The sequence below is a fragment of the Drosophila mauritiana genome, chromosome 2R (genome assembly GCF_004382145.1).
Source record: "Drosophila mauritiana strain mau12 chromosome 2R, ASM438214v1, whole genome shotgun sequence".
Taxonomy (NCBI): Eukaryota; Metazoa; Arthropoda; class Insecta; order Diptera; family Drosophilidae; genus Drosophila; species Drosophila mauritiana.
Window position 1 is genome coordinate 11,039,786 of NC_046668.1, and position 18,590 is coordinate 11,058,375.

Sequence of the window (18,590 nt, forward strand, 5' to 3'; positions counted from 1 at the left end):
GATTTGGCTTCGTTATATAATTAAGTAAGACATAAAAAGTTATAAAGTATTTAGACTACAATGTATTTCTCAGCTGCGCTTTAATGTGTTTAAAATCGGGCTTTATTAAAATAAGCGAAAATAATAAAAGAGTGTTGTTCAGAATACAATAACATATTATTGTCTTTCATTCTACATATGTAAATGTACTAATGATCAAACATTCTTTAAAGAAAGATCTCCACATTTGAATGCGTGTGAAATTAAATACAAATTTAGGTAAGTGGTATATGTAATAGGTATTAGAAAGGTAATTTTGTTGGATGCGTTATAGCTTCCATTTGGTTGTTTTATTTGAATTTATATATAGCTTCGTTGAAAAGTTATGAGCAAGTTTTAAAATAAGATTGGCTTGGGGAAAAGGTTTGAAACACTGCTACCGCTAGTAAAGTTTTCCACGTATCGGGTTTTTAGTGCGATGGTATTTCGCTCGCACAGTCACACTGCATGCTCTGCCGCAGCTGAAGTCGCGTTCTCTCGTTTATCACCGTCGTCTTCCACGCACATTCGTCGCCTTTTCTTCTCCGTTCGTCCGTCGACTACTTGTGCCATTTGTTTTGAATATTCCGAGCGAATTCGACGCGCCCGCAGAAGTCGCATTGCCAAAAAAATATCGGGGCCGTAAAATAATATACATAATACCGTTAACAAGTGTGTGGGGCCGATATTGTTTAGTTTGTTTTTGAAACATAAACACAACACACTCGGTTGTTTATCGTGCATTTAAAGTTTCCCGCAAACGGAAAACTGTGCTTTTTCCAGTTGTGCCAATTACTAGCGAAGGCAAAAGTGCATATCTACAAAGATAACATAATATCAAAAATAGCAATCCGCAGCTAAACACATCGCTGAATGACCGAAAATAAAGGCATCATGCTGGCCAAATCTGTTCAAAAACACGCTGGACGTGCCAAGGAGAAGGTGAGTTCGACTCCAGTTGCACTTTGCAACGCCCACGCCACACCACGGGAAGGTCATGAAACCCACCACCAGTGCACCGCCACCCCCTTCGCCATCAGCCCCGCTAACAAATCCCTTCCAGTCGAAGTCGTGGCCCTGTCCTAGTTCTCCAGCTGGGTCACCACCTGCTCCTGCCCAAGTCCTTCAATTTCCAGTTATCACGGGATTACTTCAGTCCTTTTATACACGAAATCGGATTTTATAATTTAAAACATATATTTCAAACAGTTTGAGGTTGTTCTCAGTACATTCTGCAATGATGAAAATGGAATATATAAAGCAAATTACATATATATTATATTATGTACATTGAAGCACAGAGCAAATGAAAGTCTTACACCTGTTTAGCCAAAAAGTACTGTCTCTTTTAATAAACTATAAACTCTTGACAAATTGCAACAAGTTACTTTGAGGTAGAAATGTAGTCAAGACTGTGCGCTTCCCACAAAGATTTCCCTTGAGTAAATCACCCAGAAGACGTGGAGAATGTGTGCGACACCTGTCGCGGTTTTAAGCCAATCCCAGCTCCTCCGATGCTTTTCATCTTGCCCATTCATGAGATGCGTCTGTTGGAGTTTTGAATGTTTTTCATCTTTCCGCCGATGCGTACAAGTGAAAGTTGTGTTGTTGTCTTATTAACATTATTGTCGTTGTTTATTGTTGTATTTTGGTCGTATTTTGTTGTTTTCCCTGCGTTCGATGCCAGGCGAAATGTCAATGAAGCGGCCCAAACAACGTGTAAAAGCTGACCCAAAACGGGTTTAGAGATGCCTCCACTTCACATTTTACTCCGCTTGGTCGGGCGCATTCCAAGATCTCCAGAGTGGCTCGGCGCTTGGCGCTTCGGCCAGAAGTGCTGTAATCTCAGCCAGAGCTATTGATTTCTATGTATATCCGTGTGAGTTGGCATTTGGGACCGATTTCTAAAGTTCGTTGGTATTTGAGCTCTTTTTTTTTTTTTTTTTTTGGATGCGACCCGATGCTCGCGTGTGTTGGTCATTAAACTTGGTAGCACCAAAATTCCTCAGCCAAATGTCACTGTGAAATGGTTTTGGGCTTAAGTAGGAAGATCTTCCATATACAAAGGTATCGAGTATAGACCCAGTTAACTTCCCAATTCGCTTGATTTTTCGCCCGGCTCTCTGGTCTAGTTTATTTCATAATTTTCCCTCTAGAAATTTGAAATGTATTTTTAACAAATTTCGTTCTCTGGGCGGAATTCACATAGCTTTATTATTTCGCATGGCGTGTGCTCAATTTTCGAAATTTCTGCTTGTGATTTTTCACATCGAGCTTCTCGGCGGCAGAGAAAACTTGTCATCTGCACACACACACACACACACACACAGCACACACAGCATCTTGCGGATGCCTAGATACATTTTTATTTGAGGTGCGTTGAATTTTCCCCCGGCCCAGTCAGCCGCGTGAAAATGTCGCCGTCGCTCTTCCTGGCAGTAGTCAATCTTTAAATAGAACTCGCTCTTTTTCGAATCTACTGAATGCGTGTGTCTACTGAGTGTGTGTGTGTGGTGTGCTGGGCATTGGGCTTTTGTTTTATAACTCTACGCACACTTTGGCTTTTAGTTTTTCTAAGTTTTCTATTTGCCGAATGGGAGGAGCAATGGGGAAAGCACACAGCATTTCGCCCGCGCCGCTTTTCTCGCTTTTCTTCTCGCTCCCTGGCCATTTGTCTATTTTTATGCGGCACCGCACAACAGCTGCCAAAATGTGCTTTCCCCTGCGGCCATTTGCCCCTGCGATTCGACTCGATGCAGTGCATCAGCACCGATTGACATTTTATTGGCAGTAGTGTCGATCCAAACTTGCCTGTTGCTTATTGAACTTCTTGTTGCATGCCGACGAAATGTCAACTGTTTTTGGGTTTTTATTTATACACCTCGCTTGTCCGCAGTTCAAAATCAATGCGAAATTCGCTGTTAATTGTAATCACATGAATTCTTAGCTGATAAATATAGACAATTGGGGCCTAAAAGTCCGGGGAAGTTAACTATAAAGAACTAATATAACCATTTGATTCCTTTTTATTTGCTACATCATAATATATAAAGTTTTGCTGCAGTTCGCACTTCCCACCAGTTCTTTGGTTTCCTTTCCAGTAATTGTGCAAAAAATCCTTAAACTAAGCATTTTATTGCTGATCCCATCAATACACAATCAATTTGGTATCGGTTTTCGCGAACAAACAAGTTCTTATTAACCCCAGAGGGATAGAAATTCAAAACCCACAAATGAAGACCTATCAGATACGTGGAAACATTTGGCGGCTGACTTAAAGAGCCGAAAATAACAACAGAAAAAGCCATGTTTACATATAGTTGACGTGAATGTCTGACACTGCACTTTGAGACTTTCGAGGGGTTGTATTATATATCACAATATACATATATATATATATATAGATACGTAGTTAAGTGCTGTCTGGCCTTACGCCCCCTTTTATCCAAGGGGGCGTTTTCAAAAGTACTGACCACAGATAGCTACTACTTCAATAGCTCTATTAATCGAGCGTGAAGCAATCTAAAAGTCAGAAATACTCAATAAAGATACAGATACAATGCGACAGATGTGATTGTTATGAGTTTATACACAGCGCAGGTTATTATAGAAAAGAGTGCTCAATTATTGAAATTGCCAACAATCGTGCATGAAAGTAAAGGAAACGCTCGGAGGAGCTGAGTCTTTGTGTCACTTTTTGATTGCATAACAATTGGAATTACTTCACAGCGTCTCACTTTGGCTCATTACTGCACAATTGTGCAGTTCGTTATGTTTGAGCAGAATGATAACGTACTTCATTCGGCGAGTGTGAAGTTCAAGTGTTAGTCATTCAACTGCCACTAACGCAAAACCCCCAAAAAGTTCTATTTACAACTGCCAGTTTGTTGAAAAGTAAAAAAGAAGAAAAACTACAAACACAAGCAGAAAGCTGAAGAAAAACGAAAACAAACTTTTGGAAAATGTGTGGCGCGTGAAAAGACGCAAGGTCAATTACTGTCGATTTGAGCACTCGAGTCCAAAACGAACAGACGCATTCCCACACATGTGCACTCGAAAATCACACGGCCACAGGTCGTATGCGTAATTCTTTATTAGCTCACTCACTCAGCACACACTCTTCGCCATCGATTTGATTTGATAATCGAAAATCGAGCTGGAACTTCATATTCTGAATGGGTCTCGCCTTGCCCACTCAAGAGCACAAGTTTATAGAGTTCATTATAACCCCTTTTTCCGTACTAATGAGTGAGTCAATGTATGTACTACTTTTCTGATTTACTGAGTTTATCTAATTGTTTATAAGATAACTAAATGCCAGCAAGTTGTATAAGTTTCTATTAGGTTTCTCCATTTAAAAGTGGCTAAAGCTAATCCCGGAGAGCAGTGTGTTTGTCTACCTGTCTGACCCTCAACTGTTGCTCCAAATTCGTGCCCCAACTGGGGAAGCTGCGCTATCTGGGCTCCAAGTGGCTGGCAAAGACGTATGTCGCATCTGCCTGTGCACATAATACACGAGCATCGTATCTGGCGACTGTGTCAGAGGGGAAAAAATAAGGTATCCGATTTAATTCAACTGTGCACTTGCGGAAATGGGTAGGGAAAATGGGGAAAGCCCAGAGGGGAAAGCTAGAACAAAAGGCAGTAGATCGGAAAACAGATCCCAACGCAGATACCGAGCACGCGATTTGCTAATGCTGCGGCTGTTGTTCTACTTTGAGGTGCAGTAAAAAATAGAATAAAAAGGGGAAAAAATCTGAAAAAAATAGGAAAAATAAGGCGACTGCCAAGGCATGGGAACCCACTGCTCATACTGCGAAAGTGTTGTCGGTTAGTTAACTTGTTATAATAATTGCTTTTATTATCCAGCGTTGTTTTGGGTGGATTGCAAAACCGGTTGGCCGGACCCTAACTGCGTCTCAGCTTACGCAATCAGTGGAATATAATTTATAAATTTAAATATTAATGCGAATGCAAATGCAGTCGACGCCCCATACAGTTTTAGATGGGAAAACTTTCTTTTTATCGGCCGAAAAAAAGTGGGAAATACTGCTATGTTACGCAAATATTGGTTGCTTTGCAGCTTAATTGTTTCGTTCTCATTTTGGGATTTTTTTTTCCACTCGCTTGTTACGCTCAAATGAATCCGATGTTGGTGTGTCTGTGTTTTGGGCATTAGCATCGGAATTAGCATAGTTCAAAATTTGCATCGAACGCCATAGCATTCCCTCTTGTTAGATTGCACTGAGAGAAATTGCAACGCATATACAAAGCTGCTGAGTTCAGTATTCAAAGATTTCATATGCACAAGTATAACTTAATTTAGTTGAATTCCGTTGATATTGGTTTTGTAAAAGTGCACTGGCTTTTTCTCTCTGTGTAGCACCTGCAGTATTTCATTTTTATGCCAGCAGGGGGCGCATTCGTGCCGCTTGTATGGAAGCCTTCGCATTTGATTCCATTTTTTGCAGCCAAAGCTATTGCCGACTTTTTGCTATTGCCCAATCAGGGACAATTGTTGGACCGCCCCCCTTCACCCACCCCCCCTCTAACCTCACCCCTCTGACCAGCGAGCCAAGTTGCACTCGCAGATGATTTCCCGCCGCTCTGGTCGAGGTTATGAGCAATTTTCCAGCGCTCTGGAAGCGTTTTATGCAATTTCCGAATGCAAGAGATGCAGGTGCCCCTGCAGTCGGCGCAAGTAGTTAATTTCAATGAGATTTGCACTGGCTTTTCAGCGGGCGTTTATATGCAATTGACTTTTTCAATGTCAGTTGCATAATTTAGCAACCAGAGATTTCTGCGGTTCCATTCGTGTTTATCATTTTAATTGTACAATTTTCAACTGGATTCTTGAAAAATGCATTAAACGCTGGCACGAAATCGCTGTGGAAAACAAACGTTTTCAGAATGTGCAAATGGAAATTGAATTGGGGCACGGCAAGTGCATTCGCCATTTGTTTTTGTTTGATCTCCGAAACTAATGTGAGAAAAGTTTCAGGCATTTAAAATGCCTGAAAACTTAAAATGTATTAGAAAAATGTTTATTACGCGACTGATGCTCGCTAGGAAATCTGCAGAGCGCATTTTCACCGTAGCCGTTTTTCGTCTTCGATCAAGTGGAAAATTCAGTTTTTCATCGTTTTGTAAATATCTTTGTAATAATGTACTGCTGGCCAGCTGCGTGGATTTGTAATTAAAAGCAGTTCACTGACTTTTGCACAGTTTGCAATTGCGAAACGTGTGTAAAAATGTAGAGATAAAGGGGTATAAACGAGGAGCAGAGAAGATTGAGAGATTGCTCGGAAAAATTGTCAATCGCCACTGATGCGTACTGTAACTTTTCATTCCACTTTTCCTGTTTTCCAATCATTGTATTTCAATTTCTCAACTCACCTATTTCGTATCAGTAGAAATGAATTTCCTACGTTTATGATGTTTCCAAATTTAAGTCTGATCAACATGACGTATGCGTGATATTCGCAATTGATTGTGGCAAAAATAATTGAAAACTCATACCCTTATCGTTGAGATTTGACTATTATGGCACCCCGAAAAAAAAAAAAAAATACTTAATGGGGCCTGATAAGCCCTCAGTGGTTCTGTAACGAATTGGAATTTGCCAACCCCAACCCCCTAGAAATTCTAACCATTCTATATACTTTCTTATCAGCGAATCGTTTTGTTTGGTTCCTCTATTCTTCGGAGTTTATTCACATATTGAAATAGAGATAAAAAAAGAGTGCGGTTTAACCGTGACCATGTTATGCAACAAACACATTTCACATCAGATTGAACTGAAGGGCACTTTATAGTTGAATGGGCAAATGCTGGAAATTTTACAAAGCTCGAATCGGAATGGATATTTGTTTTTATGGGAATTTTACTCCATTTCTATTGCTCTTGACCCGATTTTCATACGCCAGTGATTTTGCCGACGATTTGCTAACGATCTGTTTAAAGATTGCCCACACTATCCATGTAATTCGTCACGTGCCATAAAGTAGCTACATTTTTTTTTTGGGCTTGTCTATGCAAATCACGTGGAGTTTTTCTTCAATGATCTCTAATGGCAGGCACTTCAATGAGTTCACTTTGCGCTTCAATGCTAAACGAGGCGGGCAGAAAGATACAATGATTCCCAGATAAAGATACCAACTACATGCGGTTGAGATACTTGGAGATACTAGTGCTAAGTATTCGCTCATGATTTGACCGCGTTCACAAATATTTGTGAGTTACGAGAACATTTGCGGCTGTCTGACATATGCTGAATGTGTGTTTTTGGTTTTCTCGATATCTTGCGATCGATTAGCATGGATATATCATAAATACGCTCATAATTGTGTAACCGAAAAAGGGTTCTTCTAAAAAGTTGAAGGTGAAAAGAAGATGCCGAAGTGAGATCAGTAGCAAATGTTTAGTAAGCTGGCTGCTTTAAAAAATGCGATTTGATATTAGCCAGGCATTAAAGTACACAAATGTTATCTTTAGCTGTGTTTTTAACCTGAATTGGCCACCGCTGCTAAGATAAATCGAGATATATTGTAGTTCATAAAGAAACCATATGACTAATGAAGTATTTTCTGAATTATCACACTCTCTTTTGAATATAGCAGTATCTGACTATGATTTATTCAAGATATACACGTGGTATATACCTTTCGAGACGTGATCACCGAAATCGTTGAAAAATTCTCGACGTTACATAAGCAGATAGTAATGCACACACAGCCAAACGAAAGCACTTGAAAACAATTCGCAAACAAAAAAAACCTGTCGCCATGCAATAATCTCGCAAGCTGCTGAAACGACAATTATTGTGCGGCTTTTGTCTAGCTATAATTGTATCTGAGTATCTGAGAGATACACACGGCTGTGGCCGAGTCGAGCTTAAATAACTGTCGCCGAATGCGTGCTCAGCGGAAGCTTTTTCTTTCTTAATAATCGCACAAAACCGATAATGAAATAAAAATTAATAAAAACCTGTCCGGCGGACAATCCACCCAAAACCGAAACTTCCCCGCCACTCTCTTGAATATCCGGTTAAGACCGACTCTTATTCACTTATTCACTTATTAATTGCATTCGATTGAATCTAACCAATATTCGTTTTGCGCTCGTTAAAACTTTTCACTTTGATGCCGGGGAATCCGCTGACTTTGTACAACGTTTTTTGGCTTTTCATTTCAGTTGACCGCTTCTTTCTGTTTACTTAGCCCATTCGTATTCCACTTGCAATTAGCCCGTCATGTTTTCTATTTTCTATTTGTTTCGAAATAACAACAAGAGCAAATGTTTGGCTTGGTTCAGTGAAAACGTTTTTCATTTCAAATGCAGTGCCAAATGAAAGTGCTGGGGATCAAGACAAAGGTCTTTATAATCGGGCTCAATTAAGAAAATTAACATAAACGTTCATTATCTATTCACTTTGCAATAAGATCTCATAATAATATTGAAAAATGAATCATGGAAACATGCAGCCATGGCTTAGATACTTTTATCAGCCAGCTAAATAACGATATAACGTTTTGGAAACTTGATAATAAGTTTGATTTATTTAGCTCCGAAATATGCATTTTTTTGAGTGCCAACTCTTCGCTGTTTCCAAACTCGTTTGGCGAAAGATTTCTCTACTAATTAGCAAGCAACTGCCCAAGTTGACTAGAATCCAGCGAAATTTGCCCAGGCCGCTGGCTTTTCTTCGACTTTGTGGCCAATGGCTAATGCTAATTGATAAATCACATGACAAGACTACCAGACTGGCTCTGGAAACATCTCATATTCCCCGATCCGTGCATGCATGTGGGATAAATATTAGTTTTCTACGGCTGCCTCTTCTTCTGGCGCCGATTCCTCCCTTCTTTCGCCGATTCGAACTTTCTACGAGTACAAACGAGTTTCACTTTCCACTTGCCTGAGCCGATTTGACCAAAGAAAGCGATGGAAAAAACAAAATACGAAAGAAATGAGAGCTCGAATCAAAGATTATGCAAAATGGGAATGCTATTGATATCGTTCATCGATGTTGCGCAACGGAATTCGATTTACATATGCATGTATGCATGAAAAGAGTCCGTCCATTTGCGTTTTCATCTCAATCTTTACGCGAGCTTAATAACCATTTGAAGTCAATATTAATCGCAATTACCATAACCATATGTCAGTTCTCTGTCACATGACTCTCGGGGGTGGTGTTTGTGTGTACTTTTTCAAGGGGGGTATAGTCATAGTCTGGACGAGGTGCCAAAACCGGTTACTGCCCACAAATAATTTTTTGCTGTCATCATCGACTCAATAAGCACCGCTAACCAAACGGGGCAACAAGTTGGAAATAAAAAGACACAGATAATAGTCAGAAAAAAGTGGGCAAAGAAAAATGTACTTTTGTGGTAATAGGTTAGGTCTTTGGCTTGTCCAACACAGATACATAAAGCCTCGAATACCTGGAATCAAATGCGAGTGTTCACCTGAACACTGACTTTCCTAATGAAAACAATACTTTAGTTATTTGATAGAAGTAGTAGTAGATGTAGTATAGAAGTGGTATAGTAAATGCATACTTATTTTCAACTTCTTACCAACTATATATTATGATTTTATACATAGTTTTATTTATTTTCTGAATATTGTACCTTTCTATATGTAGATGCGTGTCATTAAACTGGGCGGCCTCAACACTGTCACAAGGCAAGAGGTTCCGAGTTGGCTCGAATAAAAAGTCTTCTTCGGGCACACTGATCCATAGACTTCCCCCCTTTCGTTTCCCAGCCAAGTCATGGCACATTTCCACATTTCTCTGGCCTTTTCTCCTCCTGCCGGCTATACCCCTTTCTCTTTTCTGGCTTTTCGCCGGCGGGCGCATTATTCATGCCAATTTCTACAAGTTTTTTCACAATTGTTCTGCGTCTGTTATTTGTTCTCAGTATAAGTAGACAATGTAGATATATACATGGTTAGATACTTGTAGATACTCGGATGTATATAGCTTGTATATCTCCTCTTTTACTTGTTTTAAACCTTCTCTAGTCGGTGATTTATGTAGGGTAAAAATGGGGATTATTAACTTTGGAAAGTCGGAGAATAAAATATCTATGGTGTTTGTACAAAAAAATAAAAAAGAGTTTGCAGAGTTTGTAGAACTTATGGCGCAATGTTACAGAATTGGCGCCCAACGTGGGGCCGTCATGTGTAATCAATCTTTGTTTGTAAAAAATCATATTTGATTTAACAACTAAGAAAGTAATTTTATTCATTCGTTATAATCAAGATCAACAAGTTATGAATGAAATAAATATAATTGAATGAAGTTAATAACAACTTTAAACATGAATATCTTTTTCAAATCTTCCACTTAAATGTGATGGGTTTTAAAATCCCTACCCATCAATGAATGAAGTAATGATTGTAGAGCATTACAAGTGTCGAATTGGCTTACTAGACTTGTTGCGCGCCATTGTGGGTCTCTCTTGCAACTGCCACTGTCTGCCACTGTGCATTCCTTGCAAACTGGGCCAACGTCTGCTTATGGCCAAATGCGAGCGAACATGCCCCACATTTCCCCCACCGATGTGCACTTAACTTTTGTTTGTTTGCACTTCGCTGAACGTTCCGTTTCATTTCATTTCATTAGATTGCAGTTGATTCCCAGCTCCGAACACATCCCGAACAGCTGTGCGATGTTGTCATCCATTTCAGCCATCCTACGACCCACATCCTACGCCCAAATCTGCACATAAAACACACCAAAATGAGACATTTTCCAGTGTGGTCGAGGTCGTTTCTGTTGCTTTTTCTGGTCTTTATTTCTTATACTTCTTTTGCCAGACAGGCAAACTGGTTAACCGAAAGTTAACCTAAAGCTTAGCCCACGTTTAACTGCAGGTTTTGAATGGGTGCACTCAACAAAAATGTTTACATATCGGTTAGAAAGCCAATGGAGAAATTTACTAATTTACTAAAAATTAAAAGGGTTGTAATTTAATCATAATTGGATGTTTGTTTCAGAGATACTCATAAACCTTAACATTTGGTCTGTAAAATTACACAATTCCTGATCACGAAGACCGCTCTTCTGTGTCTGTGTGGGAAGTTTAACCATATGGTATTAAATCTCTGACTAACATGGATTAGCCGAATAACCTTTTCGTGGTTACACGTTTATTGGCCGCAACTTTAAGTTCTTTTGACCCATTTTTGGGCTGTGGTCGGGATCCCCCGCGTAGAAAAGTTAAACGCACATGTTGCATGGGTGGTTGCCGACGAAATAGGAATACACAAATATATATATGGACAAGTCTAGGCGTCCAAATATGATTTTTGGCAAGAGATCGAGAGAGGAAAAAGAGATACAAAAGGCGGTCGAGAACGACGTCAGTTCTTAAATAAATGACAAAATCTGCAGAGGCAGACGTTCCACACATACAGACTATATGTACGCGCCTCTAAATATATACACATCAAATGAAAATTGCCAAGAACAAAATTCGGTGACGCAAACTGTGACAGACATTACACATGGCCGACATAAAACTAGAAAGAATCCCCAAAACGGAAGTGACCAGCCGCAACTGTCCTTGTTGAGTTCAGCCCCAAACAAAAAACTGATAAGAACTCCAGCCTTGGCAACAAAAGATTCACAATATCTATTCGGTTAACAGTCTGCCCGCTTGATAATAACTTTTAATAAGACAATCTTTAGCCAAATACACATTTATACACCTGACTGACTCACTTTAGTTCGCGCCTCACAGATCGAACCAACTAGGGAAGTTAAGTAAACAAAGGCCTTAACCAGAAACCAACCGCTTGGTTTCAATTACGAAAATGGTCATTATAATGTCTTGAGGGGCCAACCAGTTTGTTGTTTAAGCCATATTGCCAGAGGTATTGAGTGTGTGTGTTTGTGTGTGTTTTGGCCTTAAATGGAGCTGCACTTGCTGAATGTGTGTGACATACTCTTGGCCGAAGAAAGAACTTTGAGTGGCTCATGAGCCGCACAAAAAGATTAACCATCATAAATCTAATTCTACTGATTGCTAGCACTTTAGGTATTAGCATAACATCGGGCAACTGGTCTATAAAACACTCGTAACTGACTGAAATACCTTGCCGATAAGATATGCTCGTGTAAGGGCATTCCATGTTCTTGCTGTTCGTTTCTTTCCAAGTTTTGACTTGGCTAATTCCGTATGCGTGCCACATGTCGTGGCTCATTTGACAATCGCTCATAACGGGGCTTAAGCGAGCGGTCAAAAAATGGTTTAAAAAAGGCACTCATGTTCCCGCAGAGGAAGTCCAATTCAAAACTTCCGACCGACTCGGTAACAATGTTATATGAATACACACAACAAAACTGTTTTAACTGGCTTAAAAATAATTTAAAAACATAGTAACTCTGAATAAGTTACTAATGAAATGTAATATGTTTCTGTTGCCCTGTTATTCTTGCCCTAATTCTGAATCAATTATACTTTTTTATGCAAATTTCTTGCCGTGCATCTATTTAAATGTACATGAACACCTGAGAAATAACTGCAGGTATATCTATTTATTTATTTATCTGTAGCGCGCAAAATTCAATTAGCCAAGCTTGTTATCTTCTTTTTTTTTGGCCAACTCAGATAGGACTGCTAAGGCTGCAAATATTTGGCCAGCATTTGTTGAATCTCGGCAAATAGAGTATATTCTCCGCTTATCGCCGGCTGTCCGCGAGAACGTTGCGTATACGCACAGATGGCCGAGAGCAAGTCACTCTGAGTTTCGAGGCGTGGGTGTCATTCTGTAATGACGATGATGGAAATTGTTACAAGGCTGCGTTGTCAACGTGTTCCACAGCCACATTCCAAGGCAACCTGCCCCCAAAAGTATTTCCTGTGCGCCACGCTCCCCATCTCTTTGCACTTTGTTCTGCTCTTTAATTGGTCGTCGAAAAGCCATTAAGTGTGGCACGGATAAGTGCCACAAATTGACCGGAGGCAAGAAATAAGTATACCATCGTTCTTAACCCAAATGCCGTTGACAGCGGCATTTTGAACACACATTGGATAAGCCCAATTCCTCGCCAGCGATAAGATAGATTGCGGAGATCCGCATGTGCCAACAGATTTAGCGAGTTTTTCTATTTTCCGACACCAACGTAGAACGAGAAACAGACCAAAGAAACAGCCGCCAACAATTGCCAAATAATTCTATTTTATTTCTAAATTTTGGCCCATTTGCGCTTCCGTTGAGTGGAATGAATGAGTGATTTCAAGCCGAGTTTAACGCTGCCCACATTCCAAAAATAGTTGATTTTTAAATGCTGCTATTGACCGACCTTGCCCTGCCCACACAAACAACTCGAACCGAACTCGAAATTCATTCAGATGTGTGACGAAAAAGTGCAACACCAGGTGTGGAGTGTCTATAGCGGCAATAAAAAGCAAAGTACAGCACATAAACTATTGAAATAATAACATTTATTACTCCAAATTTGTGTAATCATTCATTTGATTTGTTGGTGCTCGCTTAGCTCAATTACAATTTAATTTTTTATATTCCTTTTACTAATCAGTGCTTTTATTTTCCAACAGATTCTACAAAACTTGGGCAAAGTCGATCGCACTGCGGATGAAATCTTCGACGATCACCTGAACAACTTCAATCGCCAGCAGGCGAGTGCCAACAGATTACAAAAGGAGTTCAATAACTACATAAGATGTGTTCGCGGTATGTTCTCACCCTAGAATTCTGTTAAATCTAAGCTGATTTATATCTCAAATTCCTATAGCCGCACAAGCCGCCTCCAAGACTCTGATGGATTCCGTTTGCGAGATCTACGAGCCACAATGGAGCGGTTACGATGCTCTGCAAGCACAAACGGGTGCCTCGGAAAGTCTCTGGGCGGACTTTGCGCACAAATTGGGGGATCAAGTCCTCATTCCGCTCAACACATACACCGGACAGTTTCCCGAAATGAAGGTGGCCTATGACTAAATGCAGAATATGAAGCTCAATCATCCCAATGTCTTCAATATTTTTCAGAAAAAAGTGGAGAAGCGCAACCGAAAGCTGATTGACTACGATGGCCAACGACACTCTTTCCAGAATCTGCAGGCCAATGCCAACAAGCGCAAAGATGATGTCAAAGTAAACACTTTTATTTGGTAATTGTAAACGATTTTCTAAGTAATTGATTATGGTTTTTTAGCTAACCAAAGGACGCGAGCAGCTGGAGGAAGCTAGACGCACCTACGAAATCCTGAACACGGAACTGCATGACGAGCTGCCCGCCTTGTATGACTCTAGGATACTGTTTCTGGTCACCAACTTGCAGACGCTCTTCGCCACAGAGCAAGTGTTCCACAACGAAACGGCTAAGGTGGGTTTCGAACTAACAACTAAGTCACTGCATAAGATACTATTGCTATAACATAAGATATAATCGAATGATTGAAGAGATCTTAAAACTTCTTATATGACAAAGGAGCGTTGCTTTGTATGTAAATACCCACTAATGGCAAATCTTATTATCTTAAATCTCTCCGACGACAGATTTACTCGGAACTGGAGGCAATCGTCGACAAATTGGCCACAGAATCGCAGCGCGGCTCCAATACGCTACGCAAGCAAACAAGTAGGGAGTCCAGCCTGTAATTACGAAGCATGTACAATAACTATAGTTTCTACTTTTGCACAGGCAATCCCATCAAGACATCGAGCCCAGTACAGTCACCAGTGAATAAGTTAAACAATGCCAACATCAACAGCAACTATCAGAATCAAATAACTACAAACGGTGGCTCCAGTTTGGCAAACAGCCGTAAGTCCTTTTATAAGGTTTATTATCCGATCTCCATATATATATATATATCTCTACCCCGAGAAGCCTAAGTATTTTTTATTTATTTATCAAATCTTATGTTTCTTTGCTTTTTCTTGATTTTCTACGTTTTTTAACGGTCGATTAAACAAACAAAAAATAATCATTATAAATTGCTTAAAACTGTACAAATAATAAACAAACAATCTCATACAAATCCATTAAAGTTTAAATATACATTTATGATTTATTGTGTCGTATAAAAAGAGCTGAATATAATTCACAACATTTAGAACCTTTATACAACTAAACATAATATATCTTATATATTCGCACCATAAAATCTGTATATATCCAATGGAAATTGCTCTATGATGATGGTTTCCTCAAGTTTTTGGCAATTTATAAGAAATTTTTTGATTTATTTGTTTGGCAACTAATTTTCCTAACTATTCGTTTTGAATTTTAACCAAAAGTATCTTTGGCATTGCGAAAAACATTCCATTTGTAGACAATTTGTTTGTAAATAAAAACGAAATTGTTGGCGGCGGTCTGGCGATCTGGGCTAGCTTTAATCTAACTGTATAAGGGATCCTTTTACTATTGTAATCTCCTATTCTATTATTTAAACAATTAAAAGTCGAGATTGGAAGCCATGTAGATGAGATATCCCAGTTTGCTATCGACTGACTGCTCGAACAAATGGAATGTTGCATGTTCTTGTTGCTTTTTGAAAGTTCTGATTGAGTTTTTCCTTTGCCCTAACTTGCATGTCCTGAGTTTTATTTGATTTGTTTTTTTCTCTTTTATTTTATTTAATCTTTTGTTTGGAATGATGCTAACCACAAAACAATACGAAACCAAATTGAATGATGCAACAAAACAAATGCATTCGACAATCAACAACATCAAAACGTATAAAATAAAACAAAAACCAAAATAAATAAACACACGCGAAACGACACAACAATTAGCGACATCCACCAGCTCGTCGCTGCAAGAGCCTCGATTTGATTCAGTTTCTTCAACACCAGAACCACGCCCGGAATCCCCAGCAGCAGCACTAGTATCAGCCACGCCCAGCAGTCCCGTCGAGAATGGGGTAACCACCAAATCAGTGGAGCGTCCCGAGCTCAGTGGTCTGAATGCGAGTGCCAAGGCAACCACAACCACGCAGACATCGCCCACGGAGGATAAGGCGGTGGTCAGTGAAGCAGTGAAGCCATCGGAAACTGAGGGAGCAGCGGCAGCAGCTGCAGCAGCAGCAGTAGCAACATCTGTGACACCTGCCCCGCCAGCGACACCTGCCCAAATCAATGGTAACAACAATGAACCCTCGAGTGCCAAGGAAGGTGGCAAACAGCCCAAGGAACTGCCATCCACCACATCCAATGCAGAAGCTGCTGCCGAGGCGGCGGCCAACAATGGCAATTCCATCGAGGAGCACAAGCAGAAGAAACTAGGTAATGACACAACAGTCACAGCCACAGAAACAGTAACAGTCACCCAGCACTCAGTTACATCAACAGATACCGATAATATAGTGACCATATCAGATACAAATACAGATACAGATACTAAGACCAGCACAGGCACTAGTCAGAAAGGTAGACCAGTACCAGTAGTTAATAGGCACAGCGTAAATAATCTTAATAAGAATCCGTTCGAGGATGACGACGAACGCATCTACGAGGTGCCCGCTGGTGAGTAAACCTCAAAAACGAGTCCACTGGGTGTCCAGCTCGCTTCCTATGTCTCACTCTGTAGTCTCTTCCACACTATCTCTTCACATCCTCCGAAGGATAATGTCTAATCTTCTGTAATCTAAGCTTTAGTTCGTGTGTGTGATTGTTGTTTAAACCGAATTGAGGATTACTGTATTGGTATTGTATTGTAAATCGATTGTGTGGCATGCTGCGTGGCGCATCCACAATGGCAATGGCAGGATCTCAAACTCATTTCCCGGGCTGTGCATCTATCTTCGTTTCTCATGTAGTACCCACTCATAGTATGGACTAATGTTGTCTTTATTCGGGACGCCAACACGTAGGTTATCGTACAACTACAACAATCTATATAATGATCACCCATAAATCCACCATTGCTTGCACGTTCGCTGCTTCAGTCGTTTATCCGTTGGTTGGTTTTTGCTCAACTTGCTCACCCCACCGACAACAAAACTAACAGCCCAAAAATGTAAAAGCCTGAGAAAGTGCTAAAACCCACTAACCCCTTTTGGCCAGGATTGCGTTTCCGTTGTTCTGCCTTTGCGTGCCTTTGTCTACTAAACTCGGTTATGCAACTTTCGATGTACACTGTGTGACGACGTACGAGTCTTTGAGGGTTTCGGTGTCCAGAACTTGCAAATGGATCTTAAGATAGAAACCTTTTCTTTCTCTAAACAGATGCCAACACTGCTGACTTGCCGCCTGGAGTTCTGTACCGGGTGAAGGCCACCTATGGCTACGCCAAGGAGGATGTGGATGAGCTGAGCTTCGAGATCGGTGACCTTATTCGCGTGATTGAGTACGACGATCCCGAGGATCAGGTAAAGTGGTTTGGGTTGGGTTGGTATACCCTTTGCAAATGATGTAATTACATAACTTCAAACTACTTTCAATGTTAATGGAATTTATCATTCCCTCAATTTTAGTAAACTAAACTTGTTAGACACTATCATTTGCAAGGGTATGACTTCGGAATCCGGAGATACACACTCCCTCGAGCTTTGCACGCGCTAGTTTCCCCCTCCGCGCCAAATGCAGATCTCCGCACTTCCTGTCTATATTGAGTTCAGTTCTTTATTGCCAACTTACAGGAGGAGGGCTGGCTGATGGGTCAGAAGGAGGGCACCAACGAGAAGGGACTCTTCCCCGCCAACTTCACGCGTCCCATCTGAAGCGACGAACTGGGGAGCAACTGGGCTAGCAACGAACCATCAGCAACTTCAGATCAACCATAAAAATCTTAACGAACGGAGGTCCAAATCCAAATACAAACTTTTGGCCAAATTTTCTTTGTGAGCGCTGCTTTTGTTTTTGTCAAATTAATAAATTCTTGTTTTGTGAAATGTATTCGTGAACTGGCAATCCATTTATAGTGATTGTTCGTTAGGGCAGTGCTTCCAACCATAAAATTGTTATTGTTAACACAAAGAAGAACACGCAGATGAGGAACGAGAGAGAGAATATTTTGAAAATGTTTCAAACATTATTTTTTAGTTTTAAGTTTCAAGAAAACCTAAAGCATAAACCTACGTATACATATATTATTTGTTAATCCTATTATTGTGCTCTTAATTAATGCGAACAAAACGTATCTAATTTTTAATTTGTTAATGGCAAACCACAAATGTAAAACATATCACTCGAGAGCCAGAGTAATTGTTAAACAAATCAAAAGTCGGAGGAGATAGCCAGCCTGAACCTTTTGTATTTTGTGAATTTTGCAAATATGTAGTACGAGTTTTTTATAGTCAATTGAATGTATATTTGGGGCGATGCAAAAAGGCCAGATGTAATTCCTCTGTGGTCCCCGAAGTTTTGGAAATTGTTTCAAGTAACAACATTAACGTTTAGCGATTACGTGTATCTTAATTTGTATTTTGGTTTTTAATTTTTCGTTTGAGAGACTCGAACTAGCTACAGCTTTATAACGCGAACACAATCCAATAGTCACTAACCGATCGATTCGATGTTTTTATTTTATTTAACTCGATTGTAAATCACACGAAACCCGAAATAATTGTTTAAATTGTGCACACACTGTA

At 40.1% G+C, this 18,590-nt stretch overlaps 1 protein-coding gene across 6 annotated transcripts; it reads left to right on the forward strand.

Annotated features, from left to right (window-relative positions):
* The first annotated feature begins 495 nt into the window (after window positions 1-495).
* Window positions 496-17,895, forward strand: LOC117136529 (myc box-dependent-interacting protein 1). Of its 6 annotated transcripts, XM_033297475.1 has the most exons (11): window positions 497-960; window positions 13,593-13,728; window positions 13,790-13,980; window positions 14,044-14,148; window positions 14,210-14,380; window positions 14,554-14,635; window positions 14,699-14,821; window positions 15,796-16,284; window positions 16,351-16,524; window positions 17,227-17,369; window positions 17,640-17,895. In XM_033297475.1, exons 1-11 carry the CDS (start codon window positions 892-894, stop codon window positions 17,718-17,720), a joined length of 1,764 nt encoding a protein of 587 aa, XP_033153366.1. In that variant the 5' UTR covers window positions 497-891; the 3' UTR covers window positions 17,721-17,895. The 6 variants fall into 6 exon arrangements, with proteins under 6 accessions (XP_033153365.1, XP_033153366.1, XP_033153364.1 ...); XM_033297474.1 differs by having other exon boundaries at window positions 496-960; window positions 15,856-16,524; XM_033297473.1 differs by having other exon boundaries at window positions 15,796-16,524.
* Window positions 17,896-18,590: the final 695 nt, after the last annotated feature.